This window comes from Symsagittifera roscoffensis, chromosome 4, assembly GCF_963678635.1.
Source record: "Symsagittifera roscoffensis chromosome 4, txSymRosc1.1, whole genome shotgun sequence".
Taxonomy (NCBI): Eukaryota; Metazoa; Xenacoelomorpha; order Acoela; family Convolutidae; genus Symsagittifera; species Symsagittifera roscoffensis.
In genome coordinates, this window is record NC_087065.1 from 10,438,767 (window position 1) to 10,455,498 (window position 16,732).

The 16,732-nt window shown below is 35.9% G+C and overlaps 3 protein-coding genes across 6 annotated transcripts in view; 1 reads left to right on the forward strand and 2 right to left on the reverse strand.

The window, feature by feature from the left end:
* The window catches only part of LOC134845287 (unconventional myosin-VI-like), a 238,167-nt gene that overhangs the window by 23,414 nt on the left and 198,021 nt on the right, over window positions 1-16,732 (forward strand). The window lies entirely within an intron of this gene.
* Window positions 610-7,022, reverse strand: LOC134844734 (Krueppel-like factor 6). The gene is made up of 4 exons (XM_063861548.1): window positions 6,995-7,022; window positions 6,327-6,666; window positions 1,413-1,606; window positions 610-818 (listed from the first exon to the last, which is right to left on the reverse strand). The coding sequence occupies exons 1-4, from the start codon at window positions 7,020-7,022 to the stop codon at window positions 610-612; spliced, it is 771 nt and encodes a 256-aa protein (XP_063717618.1).
* The window catches only part of LOC134844357 (tubulin polyglutamylase TTLL7-like), a 35,996-nt gene continuing 30,577 nt past the window's right edge, over window positions 11,314-16,732 (reverse strand). The window contains exons 2-4 of one of the 2 annotated variants that reach the window (XM_063861003.1): window positions 14,267-16,188; window positions 13,722-13,859; window positions 11,314-12,455 (exon numbers count right to left, since the gene is read on the reverse strand). In XM_063861003.1, coding sequence (XP_063717073.1) covers window positions 11,473-12,455; window positions 13,722-13,859; window positions 14,267-15,878 — 2,733 coding nt within the window. In that variant the 5' untranslated portion in view covers window positions 15,879-16,188 and the 3' untranslated portion in view covers window positions 11,314-11,472. Of the gene's footprint in view, window positions 12,456-13,721; window positions 13,860-14,266; window positions 16,513-16,732 lie in introns of those variants that run through there. The other variant, XM_063861004.1, reaches the window with a different exon arrangement.

Sequence of the window (16,732 nt, forward strand, 5' to 3'; positions counted from 1 at the left end):
TTTCCTAGAAAACAAAAAACCTCGACTTATATAAGAGTCTTCACTACGTTCCTTGACTTTCAAAATCAAAAGAATTAAACCAGACGAACACGTTTTCACACTCAAGAATACAGAAATATTTAAATTTAAAAAAACTGTAAATTCAGAAATATAATTTACTCAGCTTCATAATACAAGAGATATAAAGAAGTTATAGCACCATTTAGATTTCATCTCCGAGTTTTCATAATTTCCTTAAATATTGATAGGACTTAGAGCTTTATCAGTTATATTTTAACAAATTACAATGGCGTCGATACTTGATGGAAGAACCAAAGCAGGAAAAATATCCTAGTAATTTTTTACGCGGAAACTGCATTTTGGTGTCCTCAAGAGTCACACACAAACAGAACATTGAGCGGTTGCTCTTTATTATGAACTTTTATGAATAATTATAGTGAAATATTACAATAGCAAAATAAAATTCGCATAAGGTTTTGGATCAGGCTGAATAAACTGCAAAAATCAATTTTAGTGCAAATATTGGGGTTCCGACATATTTGCAAAATTTCATATTTGATATTTTTGAAACTTATTCTATACCAATTTTTTGCACATATCACTACAAATTTAGTCTGAATGACTGACATTTTGAAGGACATTCGAGTGTTGTCTTCTGAAGTGGTTCTTGAGGTGGTCTGACCGTGAGAAGTTCCTGTTGCACACGTGGCATCCGAATGGCTTGTAGCCTGTGTGTTTGCGAATGTGTCTCGTCAACTCGTCAGACCGGGCGAAGCTCCACTCGCATTCAAGCCACGTACATTTGAACGGCCTCTCACCTGAGACAAGACAAGGAGAGCTAAGAATGTTATAATAGGTGCCAAATAGTGGCGTAGGTAAGTTTTTTCGAAAATTTTCTGGCGTAGGCAGGACGACGTGGGAGGTTGGTTGAAGTTTTGTCAATCTTTTTTTGACAAGGCTGAAAAAATTTTGTCGTCCTTTCTTCTAGTGCAGCCGTTTTGAAGTTTTCCACCTCGGAAAAACTATGCTTTGCTATTTTTTTTATGGCAAGCAAACGTTGGAAGAAAATGTCGTTGTGAGCACCTTTGAATGAATTTTTTGCCCTCAAAACAGTGGCGCCAAAAGCTACTTAAAACGTTTTCAGGGTTGGCCAACCACCAGAAGCGACTCTGAAAAGTACAGGTTGCCCTTTGGGACAATTCGGCAACTAATTGAGAGCAAAGGGCGGTCGCAACAATTCAGTTGCCTTCTAATGTTTGACAAAACAAAATAAATATTGTCTAATAAAAAGAAAACTCTTCAACATGCCAAAAATACGAGGAATTACTAGAAAAAATATGATCGGTTCTTTTGAACGAGAAAACTTATAGCATTTGTTTTTCTAGAAAAAGCGAACAACTAGTAGAATTTACCCGTATGTGTTCGCCTGTGCGCTTTCAGATGGGACACTTTCTTGTAGCTCTTGCCACAATTGGGAACTTCACACTCGAATGGGTACTCTTCTTTGTTGTTCGTGACAGGGGGTATGTTGTTCACAGAGGGGAATATCACAGCAGCGGTCATCACCTGCGACTCGCCCAGAGAGCCTTCGTCGGTGTCAACGCACCTTGGTAACGAAAAGCCGGTTAGTGCTACCTACCACATCATCTTAGTTTATAAGTTTTGTTTTTTATTTAAAGTTTTTGAAGTTTTAAGCAGACAACCAGTAATAACAGAGTCCCAGAATTGAAGTTTCGTCGCTAATGTTTCATTTAATAGCTTTTGCAGAAATCTGATCGGTATTCCGATCCGGGTCGAGGAGCTCACTTTATGTTTCGACGTCTCAACCAAAAAGCGGCATGTTTCGACCGTCTCAATCAAATATCGGTATGTTTCGTTCGTGTTCGACAGAAATTCAGTATGCTTCGATCGGGCTCGACCGAACGAATATACTCGACCGTGCTCAACCCAAGCAAGATATTTTTCAACGTTGCTCGATTGAAAAAAAATGTGTTCGACCGAGCTCGACCCGCGCAAGATGTGTTTCGACCGTACTCGGCCGAAATTTGGTATGTTTCAACTTTCAAACCAAATGAGTTATCCGAATATAAACGGTATATAGTATGCTTTTTGGGTAATATCTCATGATGCTTGTTTTTATCGGAATGAAATAATTTGCAATTTAAATGCTTTGTAGAGATAAACTGTTTTTGAGCTATTTTTTTCTATCTTTTGGAATACTGGCTGGCAATTTGAGTAAGAAAAATGTGAAATATGTTGATATTTGAAATAAGTCTTTCTTTTTTACTCGATTGTCCCAAAATACCGATTATCCCGAATTACGGAGGGACAATCGTTATTGTTCGAAAGTGCTCGAGGTTTGTTTCGACCGTGCTCGAGGATTGTTTCGAATCTGTGCTTGACCTAAGCCCCTGTCTCGAAAATTATTTTTCGATTGGTCTCTGACATTCGCTCGACTTTGAAAGTCGAAACATAAACTCCAGCCAAAAGCCGGGGAACACTCTTTTTGAATGAAGACTTACTTTGATGTCGGTTTTGTTCTCAGTTTTTGAAGATGCGCTCGGATTCAAGCTCCAAAAAAACTTTTCGTTGGAAAAAAGTAACTTCTTATCAATTGTACATCGTATGAAGAAAAACAAGATAGCCAAGAGACAGTTGAAAAAAAAAGTCAATGAACCCAAGTAAACAGAAAAAACATGCTTACTTGTTTTTTTTTAAAATCCAATTTTTTTAGTCATATAATTAGATGACCTTAAAAACCTTGCAATTTCTAGAACAGTTTCCGATTTACATTTTTTTGATTTCATGTACCCATTTTGAGAAAACTGGATCAATGGGTAAAATTTTGAGCCGCTAGAAAACTGTTGAAAATTAATGTCGACTATGAAATAACACTAGTAAATAAAATTAAGCGCAAATTCAGGTTTTTTGTCTCTAAAATGCCTGTTGTTAAAGACTTTTTGGACATTATTTCAATAGAATTTTAGTAAATTTTCACAGAGACCAAGAGCAAATGATTAGAGCTTACCTCTACTAAAATATCAATTTTTAGTTTTCCTGACTCACCAATGTAATCCGGGCCTAAAAATGCTAATTTAGTCTAGAATTCATTAAAGGTTTTTTCATTGAAAATTTTGCTGTTCGATAGTGGAGTTTTTTTCAACAAAGGAAATGAACTTAAAACAAAAACGAAAATCACAGCGCGAAAAATCAAATTTCTGCGTGAACAAAGTTAAGGCTTTTTGACAAAAAAGCGTGCAAAAAATCGCCAAACCTGTATAAGAGTATTGACTGCATTCAAGACTCTTCCTCAAAATTGGAAAAATAGCTTCATAAGTGTCACTGACAAATGAACAATTTGCGTAAAAGTTCGGGTAAAATTTGCGATTTGACGTGGTACTGCAGTTTTTCAAAAACTCGGGGCAATTGAACATTGAAGATTAAAATGTAACTTCAGTTTTCCTGGATATTTTGTTGACTAAAACCAGCTTGAATGATTGATTACTTTGACTGCATTTTAACATTTTTGTGAACCCAAGTAATCATTATATCATTGTTTGATTAGTCTCCAAAAAAGATTTTAAAAAAAAGTTTCACGCAATTCCATTTTTTGAGAGGAGGTCAAGTCGTTGCTAGAAAGTTAGAGACTCTTGATTTTTGCGCTTACTTTATTTTGTTCTCTGAACAGAAATTAATTTTAAGAAAACTCGCTGGAAACCATCAAAAGCCATAAGCAAACAAGTTTGTTATCGATTGCAAGCGGGCTTTTGCTTTGACTAAAAACATTACAGTATCGTTCACAAAAAAAATATTTGAACGGTTCCTTTCAAAGGCTCGCTGAAAATTGGTTTTAGAAGTAGTGCTCCTTTAGGGTTAGATAAATTAACTCTAAGTTCAATCGCAAGTTGCGACGATCTTAATTTCTAAGACAACTGAAAGTGTACCATATGTTGCCAAAATCATGAAAGATATACATTAGTCATTATCCTTATGCGGCAAAAATAACAAAAAACTGCTTCCATAAAGTGGCCTTACTGCTCTTATATGAAACATAGCCTATAGATAGTTGGAAAAGAATCAATAAACGCAAGTAAACAGAAAAAAAACTTACTTTATGAAAAAAAAACTTCAAATTTCGAGCAAAAAAATACCCTTAGACTCCTCTAAAATACTAAAAATCATAAAATTGACACTTTTTGCTTTTTTTGATAAAGTTAAACAAAGTTGAGAAAACTGGATCAATAAGTAAAATTGGTATTTCGTTGTGAAGTCTGAAAATTAAGTTCTACTTTTGATATTAGAAATCAATCAAGTATTTCCTGAGTGTTACACTTTTTGCTGTTCGATAATAGAGTTCAACTTATTTTTAAGGAAATGACCCGAAATTCAAAAGGTCAAACCTCGAATTCAAAGAGTTTGAACGACCTATAAAAGATTCTGAACGTCAATGCAACGCAAAATACAACGCAATTAACAACTGGGGGGTTAACTTGGGGAGGAAGTTATTTTGCACAAATGAAAGAAGAGTAAACTGGTAAAAGGGGTGAAGGTAAATAGAGAAAAATGAGTAGCACGAGGATTTGGACAGCATTTGGACCCGTGACGAGCGCATTCTAATGCCTCCGGCTCGCATCGGAGGGGTCCTTTGGGATATGATAGATTGCGACAAAGAATATCAATAACTAATATTTGAGCCAAATCCGACGGTTGAACAGGAAGTTATTAGCATTTGGGAAAAACACCCCTTAGACCGGAAAAGGGCAATATACAGGCAAATATTAGTTTCAGTTTAGCTAGGTGAATGAGGCATTAATAGAAACTCAATCAGACTAAAGAAAAGTAGTTTTAGAGGAAATTGGCAGGAATAGGAGCGTAGCATGGAAGTAGGTCTCCTAAATAACATGAACTCATAATTGCCTAGCTGGCCGGTGGTGAATTTGGGCACAATTGCAGCCCAATAAACCAATTACGTTCCCCTACTAGCTAGTAAGTCGGGATTGGATTAGAGTGGAGATCGGAATTTTAGATGCTTGGAATGAGTTAGCTACCGATGATAAGATTGTTCCCCTACCTATAACGTAGTTTAGAGTTGAAATTAGACTTGCCATTTGCACAACTTAGTTGGAGATACTTATGATGAACTTCGCATTCATAACTATAGTCGTCAGTGAAAGTCTTCAGTTAGCACGCTTCGTAAGAGAATAGGCAGTGCCCTTCTCCCGTCTACCGAAGTAAATGTCCGGACAAATAGGGACGATAATAACCCTAATTTTTACTATAACTCAAATAGAAAACATACACTAAGGAGCAAAAGTAAGCGAAAAATCGGAATTTTTGTCTCTAAAATCCCCACTTTCAAGGTCCATTTAAGACAATATTTCTATCAAAACTTAGTAATTTTTTAACATGGATCAAGGACAAACAATCAGAGCTACCGTCCTGTATATGAAAAAAAATTGATTCTAAAGACTTACCAGTGTTTGATGGGTCTGAAAAAGCTAGTTTTAGCAATCAGCACTAAGATTTTCAAAACGCGTGAATATGTTAGAAATATGTAAGAAACAGCTGAATTTAGTAAAGTTGTCACACTGAAAAATTTCATTTTATTGCTCAGAAATTTTCATGATTCATGAACAACTTTTATTTTCGGGTTATTCGAGAAGAAGTTCACTCCGATGCAAAACTTGGAGCAGATGATGAAAACAGGCACATTTTTATGCCCAGAAAACTTTGGTAAGATTTTGAAACTAAGTTTTGTTCATTTCATAGAGGGTAGCTCTGATCATTTTCTCTTGGTCTACGAATAAATTTTGTCTCAATTCCCAGTAAATTTTGTCCAAAATCAACCTTGAAAACAGATATTTTAAAGGGAAAAACCTGATTTTGCTTTAATTTTGTCCACTAGTGTAAAAGACATTTAGAAACAGCCTACCTTTAGGCGGAACAGGAATTGCTATTGAGTCAAATAGTGGGTTCTCAAAATTAGAGATAACAGATTCTGATGCCCAGATGGAAGGAAAACGCCCAGTTGAGTGACTCTGTGTCTCAGTGAGTGAATTAGCGCAATATTGAACTTGGCTGACCCGAATTTAGATTCCGGGTAATTGCAAATGGAATAGTTACGCAGGTACCAATTGTTAGTTAATTAGTTTATTTGATTGAATCCGAGCTTAGCACCGGGCTGAGTTAGTTCCCTAGTGTTAGTGTCCCCCGCTATTACAAATTGAATTTCTACATCATCGATTTTTATCCATGAAACTCGTTTGCGGGGTATAAGTCACAAACCTAACCTAATTGCTCATCGGCCTCGCGCAACATTTTTCTACCTGGGGGAATTGAATGGAGTTGATTGAGCACTGTTCGATTGACATCCCTCTAGCGAATCGGAGCCAGTAGAGTAGCCAGAATTGGTCCTTAAATCAATCGGCTCATCTGTTTCATCCATTATGTCGTCTAAATCTATATTCGATTCAATGCACATCGGATGAGCAAAACCATTTGTCATAGATGTTCTACGTATGCAGTCTGACACCTGATTCCGCATTAGATTGTGGCTATAGCCGACGGCCTCTTGAGCCGAAACCAGTTTTGCCAGTTGGCTGCTGGCGTCCAGTTGATCAGTTCTCGTCAAATTCGTGGTCGTACACTCTTGGTGCACAGTTTCAACTAGAATGTAATTTGCAATTAGTCTTGAACATATTTTCAAACAGCATTATAAAAAAAAAAGATTTTAAAAAATGATTATATTTGTTGAACATTTAGAATGATGAAATTAACATAAAATTACACCAAAATTCAAATCTTCAATTTAAATATTTTATATTCGTCTTACCCCTCTCGGCACGCGTTTGTGGATTAAGGCAAGGATAACATGGATCTGTCATATTTTTTACTTCAAGGTCGTTAGTCTTAGTAACCGTTAAGTCCAATGCAAAACTATTGGTCCGATGTTCGTCTCGCAGCGGTCGCCGAAAGTTCTGAGTTTCATTTGCACCTGATTCAGCAAAATTCGGATTGAACATTTTAAACTCGTTCGGGACCCGGTTAGAATCTTTATTTGCATAGTTATCAGTTGATCTCGAGGAATTGTGGGCTCCAAGAAAATGGTTGAATTGTTTGTATAATGAGGCGGGAAACCCGTTAGGAGGACATTTTGAATTTATTTGCTCGTAAATGCTACTTTTTGACGAGGAAGGTTGAACCGAAGCGCTTGTCGAGTTTAAATGGTTAAACTTGTCCATGAATACTTCTTGCTGTACTGAATAGCTGATTGACGATTTAATGCTCCGATTATGAAGCTTATTGCAATTAGTGCAAGTAGACCAGGCGCAGTTATCTTTCTCGACGGAACGTTTGCAAACTAGACATTTGATTCCCCCATTGTGCAGATTTAACGTGAGGAGTACTTCATTTTCGAAAGAAAATTCTTCTGATTGAGGGGTAATCATCTGGCAAAAATTTTTTGCAAAATCCCAAAAAGGTTTAGCCTCTTGAATCAATGGACAAAATAAAAAATCTTAGGAGTTAGATGATTTGTTATAGTGTTTTTAGTAAGAAATTTGCAGCAAATAATTGTTTATCGATTCAAAAAAAAAATACATAAAAATGAAAGTATTTTAGAAATTTGGTGAGTAAGTTTCACCTGTTTCCAGAACAAAAACTTGCAGTTTCATATTTTGTCCACTAGTATAGGCGTCACCAAAAGTCGTTTCAATATGGCAGATGAGCCTAAATTTTGTTCACAAACGTCAGAAGTCATTTATTTTGATTTCAAAGTGCGCTAACAAAGTATTAACGACTTGGAGCATGAACAGAAAATAACATATGAAGGTCATCATGCTGAAAAGCTGAACCCTTGAAACGCCCAATAATGAAAAGTTTTTATATGATAGCAAGGGTAAAATTGCAGCAAAAATTTTGAGCCTTCAAAAAAAATAAAGAAATGGTTTCTTTCAAACGTATCGCCTTTTGACAGAATACAGTGCTGATTTAAATTATCCGGACGAAACGAACAAAACTTGAATTTTCAAACGCGGTTTTCTTAAATTGGGTTAAGATTAGACAAAAAGTGAAGAGGACAAAAGTTGCTTAGAATTTCACCAGAATTGATATGGTGCCATTTTTTCTCCGGAATTCTCAACAAAAATTTTACCCCAAAAATGGGTCATTTTGGCTTTTTTCAAATAATCAAGAATTACGCTGAAACTACTTTGTTAATTGATATGAAAATTATATCACAGGAAGCTTCTTACGCAGGTCAACAAAGTTTAACAGGGGTTAAATCTCCAAACATTTGCGCAAATTGTTTAAAATTTATTTTTAAACAGAGATTCTGGGTTTTATATAGTAAAAATCACATTTATTGACTATCAAGTGAAATTTTTTTCTCTTATACTAGTTTTTGGAGATTTAACCCTTCTTAAACTTTGTTGAGCTGCGTATGAAACTTCCTGTGATATAATTTTCATATCAATTAACAAAGTAGTTTCAGCGTAATTCTTGATTAATTGAAAAAAGCCAAATTGACCCATTTTTGGGGTAAAATTTTTGTTGAGAATTTCGGAGAAAAAATGGCACCATATTATTGCTGGTGAACTTCTAAGCAACTTTTGTCTTCTTCACTTTTTGTCTAATCTTAACCCAATTTAAGAAAAACGCGTCTGAAAATTCAAGTTTTGTTCGTTTTGTCCGGATAATTTAAATCAGCACTGTAGTGTCGTGCGCAAGATGTTTCATAGACAAAACATTCAAAACGTTTGGATGCTTTTAGACAGATGTTTGATTTTCTAAACAATCTCAAAATCCGAAAATGGAACCGTTTTTTGCGTGTTTTTTTTTCGTTGTTGGAGGTCTCCGACCCAAAGCATATTATCCGATAAAAAAAATAATTCATCTGAAATTTTTTTGATCATTCTTAAGAGATCGGTATGAAGTTTTTTTTATTGATAACAAAAGCTGATTGGATGGTTGATAGTATAAGCCGAAAGGTGTCAGATTAAAAAGTATCACGCGAATCATTTCTAGCAAAGTATTCAAAAAAATATCATTTCAAGAGATTAAAATTATCATTTGAAAAGCTTTATTTCAAGTAAAATCTGATATATAGTGAGTGTTCTGACAATGAAGTGACAAAGAATCTTCCATCCGTCTGTATTTTTCCAACGCAAAAACAATTACGTACAAAGCAAAAGCAGAAAAACATGAACAAGACGATATTCAATCTATTATAAGTAGTGAAAATTTTTTAGTAGTAGTGATTTTTTATTAGTCAAAATATAATATAAAACTCCCAAAACGTTTCGACTTGTCAAGAAAAAAACTATCTGAAGCTTTTGCTTTTGAGAGCAAATAGAGTGAAGATGATTTTAGGTGCAGAAAGGCATTTAAAGCATTAATGAATTTGAAAAAAGTCAGCTTAAAAAAAGTTTTTATGGTTAATTAGGCAGCTAATAACTAGTTTATGACGCTAGTGTCCATGAAACTTCTGTCATTGTCCTGTAAATTTGAGTACTTTCTTAACGCAAAAAAAAACTTCACAAAACAAGTGAAACACTCCCGTCCAAGACTGCTCGCATCAGAGCGAAGCACTGAACGTTCTGTCTGACCTTCGAGCTCTTCGGAATAGTGTTCGCTTTGAAACATTGAAAAAATTTTGAAATTTGTAAGAATTTTTTTTCGAAAACAATCCCCCTACGCGCGATGTAATGTACAAAAAATATGTTTGGCAATAAACGAAGTCTCAAATAAACCGCGGTCTATTTTGTGTTATTGATGGTCAAATTGACAAGGTTTTACTTTACGCAAAATTGTTACATGAGAAACATCTTTTTGAATTAGATTTCAGAACAACAATAATATTCTGATGGTATAAAAAATTGTCAAAAAAGGCTTTTAAAAAGTCGAAATTTGTTCTGGAGAAAAAAAACCACCTCGATGTTTTTCGTTCTTTTTTGTTCTTTCAAGGAAACTGGCATAGGGTTCGTTTTATTTGTTCCAGCTAATTCCGACAACCTCAACAAAAATTCATAGGCGATCAAATCTGATATCATAAAAAAATTCATTGGTTGTGATTCGTATATAAAAATAAAATTGAATTAATTATGTTTCTAGAACAGCTGGTCTAAAATTTGCTTCGACTACAAGATCGAAATAAGTTTACTGCCCTTTTTTTCATTTTTCAAGTAAATTTTTCGCCCTTTCTGGTAGAAAAATATAAGGGAAATTTGTACAATTAGAATTGTAGCGTGATGCATTTATTTTTATTTTTTTTTTTATATTTCTTACTTTATGAAAATTTTTGAATGGAACAGCAATCAGCTTTACTTGATTAGAGCTATCAAAACACTCTATCTGTCAGCTGCTATAGGTGCTCTTTCACTTTATGGAGCAAATTGGTGGCTGATCATCAAGAAATGTGTGTATACTGCTTTAACATAGAACATGAGGGCCAAAAAAAAATTGCAAAACAAATTATCACAGAGAGGACAAACAAACAGACTACACTGAATCAAATTTTCATTTTATCAAAAACAGGATGCGAAAACCATTCAGTTGAATTATCAAACTGTATTGAAATTCCCGAAATCATTCAATCTGTGATGCGTAATATGGTCAAAATAGATGTTAAATAATTGACTTAGTTACAATAAATCTATAAAGACAGAGGCAAAGTGGAGCTTTGCATCACTTGCAATACAACACAAACAAATAAAAAAACTTAAAAAATCGAAGAAAAAAAATGAGAATTGTTGAAAAAAACTATACGAAGTTTAAAGCACAAGAAAAACCCGTGATGAGTCATCTGCGCCGACACCAAAACATGGGCCGACGGGACTCGAACCCAAGAACTTCACTGCAGTACCTTCACGCCATGATTTTGCTGACTTGTAAAAAAATTTTTAAAAAATAAAAACCATGCTCTTAACTCAGTTTCGAACGCTATAAATTGATGCTCATGCGTGTTATAAAAACGCAATTTATGGAGCGTAAATTTTCCCAAATGGGGCCAAATTAGCTTGTTTTCAAATCCCGATAACTTAGCGAAACATGCTCACAGGTGAATTTTTTTCAAAAATAACTTGCTAAAGAATCGAAATTTTACTGAATAAAAAACGGACCCAAAAATAATTTTTCCTTTTTTTCAATATGATAATTATTTTGTAGAAAAAGTTGAAGAGACTGCTCCTTTGAATAAAATGTTGCCCTGAAAAAAATTCAACGTGAGACAAAAATTGTGATGAGTCTAAGCTTTTTTTAAATTTTTAGGCCTGTTGATTTTACCTTCATTTTCGCAAAATTATTAAGCTCTGATTGTTGAATTGAAACTATTGATTTTGTCATATGAAAAAATAAACTTTGAAACATTAATATCAAATTATATAGCATTTCCGACAGCAGTGAAATCTTTTTGATACACCTTAGAAAGCGTGAAATACTTCTACATATATATTTTCTAGAAAATTCTAGATTCATCTAGGTTACTGCAGAGTTCCCTGGATTGGCACTAGATACGCTATGTGCTCCCAAATTCAGTTCGGTTCTTGATTGGTTTGCAAACTGGTACACCACAAGCAAGCAATCCTTGCACAATTCGACTGCTATTTTACAGCAACCCATTTCTACGTTCGATAACATCTCGCCGCCACTTCTAAAAACGGTCTCCCAAGGGGCAGGGCCACGAGTTGTATGGTTCAAACAAGACCATAACCCTTGGCCATGAGACCATAACATCCTGTTGAATACTTTATTTAGACACTTGGTCACGTTTAATTTATCGATATCTTCGTTTTCGTGAAATCGCTGGACTATTGATCGCACGTTGTTACGAACTATGTCTACGACTTTCTGTCGTTTCACCGAATCGAGTTTAACGAGCCAATACGAAGCAACACGAGGCTTGTGATAGCGCCAGTTATCCAAAATTGAGTTCAAAATCTCGTTCGCTTCTTCGTCACTTTTTCCTGGGAATTTGATATTCAACTCACTCAATGCTTCGTAAAGTTGGATTAAATCAGAATCGTCTTTCTTTCGCTTACTTGGAGGTAAACTACGATTGCTTTCGAACCGAAGCGAGCTCAAACTTCGAGTCGATGAGCGGGAGATTAAAGTCGGCCTTTCAACTTTGCGTGACTTGCTTAACTGCGAGCTCTGTTTGGGTCTTTTATTTATACTCTTTTTCTCGATCAGGGAGGAATTCGTTTCCGAGTTGCGGTGGAAACCATGTGATTTCATGTCGTGGCTTGTAATTGTAGTGTCGTTTCTGTTCGTGTCGTTGTTGTCGGTGGCGTCGGAGTTGTCGTCGTCTTCGTCGCTCTCGTCGGAAGAGTTGTCTTCCTCAGTTCCTCCCCCCTTGCGACTGTAGTGGCGCATAGGGGACGCTGAGCTTGGCATTGATGACAGGGGTTTGGGTACGAGGGGTTTTCGGTACCCTGAATTGAACGTTGACATGTCACCTCCTGAAGTGTAGAAAAAAAATCAATAAAATAAAATAAAATAAAAGCCATTATTGAAAAATTTTGCAATTTGAAATTTTTAATGCTTTAAGCCTGAGAACGATAAATTTAAACTCAATCCTAAAGAGTTTCAGAGCTCACTCAAAATGCAGAAAATTTATGGCGCGAAATACCACGCAGCCACCAACCACATCATTTTTTCCAGGTCGAAATTTTAAGTTATTTCTAATTAAGGTTTCTGCGATTATTCTATAAAAGGCGATCAGGTCTGTCTATAAGCTTAGTGTCTCTATTTTCCACCACATTCCAGACTGTGTTACTGTGACGAGTGACTCAAGTCCGTATTTTGCAAACCGTTGTTATTGATTTTAAAAAAATGGCTCTTTTCCAGTTTCCCCCCTTTCAAATTCAATTTTGAAAAGCCTATTTAACGTTGTCACAATGCAATGAAATTTGGCGCGGTGAACAAATCGACAATTCTGAACAGATTTGTTCTTCATACTTTACAGCGTAACATCACGCATTTAGCCGTAATAACACGTAAAAGAAATATAAAACTCGTTATTTTGAAAGGGGGGAAACTGGAAAAGAGCCAAAAAATCAATTGAGCAACCTCCCCCGCGACCAACCTCCCCCGGCTTACGATTTCAAAAATTTTGAAATCGTAAGCCAGGTTCTCCAACGAATGTGAAACACCAAAATTTACAAAATTAAAAGTCAACAATTACTTTCAGAATTAAACAGTTACTAAAAGTGATGCACATAAAGCCGAATTTTTTGCCTTAAAGAAAAAAATGCACTTCCGAACATTTTAGGGTGATGCAGAGAACGTTAAGTGAATTTGAGATTGCAAAAAAAACTAATCTACTTAACAATGCCCCCTTTGACATGAAGAAAAGAACCTCCCCCCTTTGGTATCAACTAAAGCACCTCCAAAGCTCTAGATAAAAAGGTTATTTAGTGCTAAAACTTTCTATTGAGAAGCCTAATTTTGCTTCACTCGAAGAGGAGAGGCGTTAGGAGATTGTTAAGTATAGATTTAAAAATATCGGTTAGATAAGTTAAAACCCCAATTAAAAAATTTTGTACATAAACAAATTTGTATAATTATATGTAACTTGTACATAATATAATTTGAACATATCAAACTCTTTTGAAAAAAAATCAAGAATGTAAGAGAAGACATTTTCTATGCACTGCTCTATGAGCATCTGTGTGCTCTTTAGTGCTTCGAAAGATGTTGCGACAACCCGTCGACCGCAGTCTTACCCTCTTCGCACTCGCACTGTTCGATCAGGTCAAGTAAGTCTGCTTCGTGGTGTGGGTTCTTGTAGTTGGAGATGACCTCCTTCTGCAGTTGACCCGCCCTGCCCGCCAGCAGAATGTCAAATCCCTTGCTCAGGATCCCTAAAAAAGTTATCTATTTTTTTTTGTTATACAACCCCATAAAAACAAATAACGCAGAAAGGAACTGAACCACTGCAAAAAAAAATTCAGCTATGAAGTTGGCAATGGAGTTTGACCAAAGCTACTTCAAATAAACTCTTCATGGAGTATAAGAGATTACAATCTTTTGGAAGTTATCGCGATTAAATTCAATTTTATTTTAAGATATTGTTTTTTGAAACTACGCTACACGATCACAATTGATTATAAATCCTATGAAGACCTAATTTTGGTAGTTTTTATAATATAATTGTCAAAAAAATCAACATAATTATCCGATATAATCGATTTGCTAAGTGTAAATTTGGATGCGGTAAATAGCTAAGTTTTAAGCTAGAAAAGGAATTGTGAGCTCATAAAATTATTACCAATGTATTTCTCGAGCTGCATTCGATCGTCAATTGGGAAGATTTTTCGGAACTTTCCAAGATTTTTTGACTCGTATTCTTGACGCATGGATTCTCGTCTCAAAGCTGCTAGTTGAATTTGCAGCTGCTCTTTCTTGCGCACTTTCGCCGCTTTGCTTTTGTCCCACTGTTCAATGGCCAGCCTTCTGTGACCATTAAAAAGCCTGCGTTGGCTTTCCATCTTCTGATTGGTCAAACATCGTTTTTTATCCGATGCCCTGACACGTAACAACTTAAATGTCTGTTGCAAAAGTGCACTTTTAATATTAAGATCAATCTTTTCATTCGTTCCAAAACTGGGAGATCTGTTGATTTCCAGAAGCCACGGCTTACCTTTCCGGTCGAGAAAAATATCGAAACCCAAAATTTCAAAGCAAGTGCTATCCGCTAAAGGCGAAACACCTGGGCGACACATACGATATTGGTGTATTAAGTGGGGCTCAGCAACTATTAAAGTTTTAACAATAACATCGGCAATTTCTCGCCAGACTTTTTGCACGTCGTAACTTCCATTTGCAAGCCACTCATTCAGAAACTCAAAATTCCGTTTGCTACCTTTACTTTCGTCCTCGTCTTTTTCATAATTGGCACTGAATTTATTCACCGAGTAGTTTGTCAAATGCATGTAGAGCTCGTCGATGTTTTGTTCGCTCGGTGCAACATACGTTTTAGTACTTATTCTAACTAATCCGTCTTTAAAAAGAAAAACTTTCAGTGGATCACAGGAAGTTACCAAAACGTAAACTCGCATGTCAAATTTGAAACCCTCAATAAGCATGGGTTTATCAAGATACTCCTGTACGATATAGTTTTCGTCCAATGGCGCTTTTTCGGCTGATCTGAACAACCGGATTCCGTTTCCCATAGCACCGTTTGAAGGTTTGGCAATGAAAGTTTTGGTTTTCTTTCGTTTTTTACTGCTTTCTTTGGCGTAGTTTAAAAAAGTGTTTGCATCCTGGGGCATAGTCCAAGTTTTAGGCACAAAGTCATAATCACTTGGAAAAATTTTCTGTATTTTCATCATGTTCTTAGCCAATGCGTCTTTCCGACATATCTCTCCCATACCTGGGAAATGATTGATTTTCTGGTATGGCTTCATTTCCGAAATCCTTTCATTGGGAACCGCAAGATCGCTCCAGTACAAAAGGCAGTTCGGGTCGTCTCGTTCATCACGGATTGTGGCGAACCCGCAGTGTTCTAAGGACTCCCGAACACACTCGTAACGAGTTCCAGCAATGTTAGCGAGTAAACCTTTTTTGCTCTTCTTTTTACTAGATTTCCCGCTTCCAGTACTAGGTGCTGACTTCGGCGCTTCGGATAGACTCTGTTGAGTCAATGATGTCGACGTCTCGGTTGGCCGGGATAGAGAAACCGAACGTTTGGTTCCGTTGCTACTGCTGCTACTCGGCTTAATGCTACCTGTATCTTTGTCGTGAGGTGATGTTTTCGGCGACCGACTGTGCTGTGTTCCCGAAGCTTCAGAGGAGCAGTACTCGGATCCACCATTGTTCAGATTAGTTTTAGAGACTACTTTGACCGGTTTGGAGGCAGAAATTTCGTCCCGGGGAGCCATTTAGCTTAATGCACTCTCAAACACTGCTGCAATACGACTAATTCCATAAACTTGCCTTAATAGCAGAATTGTTCATAAATGTTTGAACTGACACGTGCTGAACAAATAAACATTTCATCCTCTTCCATATTGCATTTTTTGTTTTTCCTGGGATATTGTGGCGCTAAAATTACTCTCTCGAAGTGATGATGAATAATTCAAACTGGATAAGACGTTCAGTTGAAGTTTTCTGGCAGAATGTTTTTTTAATTGAATAGGTAAAATGGTGTGTTACAAGGAAAAGAGCAAATTTGAACCGCCGCAGTTCAATCTAAACAAAATCAGTTGTTATGCAACAGAAAACAGATAAACAAATATTACGTCAGGAAAAAGAATCAGAAGTAGAATGTTCGCAGAAAATCATTTTTCTGTTTTCTGCTAATTTTTCCAGACAGCTTATGAGTTTCAGGGAATATTAGTCCATTATTATAAAGCAGACTTTTTATACATTTTATACAATTTTTTTTCAATTGCATATACCAAGATTAATATTTTAATCTTACACTCAGATGGTTTTATATAATCTCAGCTGAACATAAATGTTGAGTAAATTTTTACATTACAGTCATTTTTATTTACAAGACAACAATGGCGTCTGTCAAGAGACTTGAAAAAAACTCAATGGCTATTTTTACAAATTTTCATCTTGAAACGTCATCAAGTTTACTATAGATTAAATGTTGACTTTAATTAACTCTGTAGTTTGTTTTTGAAACGAATTTCTGTTGTTTTCAAGCAACCAAGCCAAAGCTGAAAAGTTCTTTTGGATTTTGTGTATCTGAGCGGAAATCTGAGCGGATATACTTACCAATCTC

What these genes read in the sequence shown, in the direction of transcription:
- LOC134844734 (XM_063861548.1), bottom strand. Translation starts at nt 7,022, where the DNA reads ATGTTCAATCCGAATTTTGCTGAATCAG. An exon ending in TCCGAATTTTGCTGAATCAG is followed by an intron (nt 6,667 to 6,994) that starts GTGCAAATGAAA and finishes ATTACATTCTAG; the next exon opens with TTGAAACTGTGCACCAAGAG. An exon ending in GCACAGGCGAACACATACGG is followed by an intron (nt 819 to 1,412) that starts GTAAATTCTACT and finishes GTCTTGTCTCAG; the next exon opens with GTGAGAGGCCGTTCAAATGT.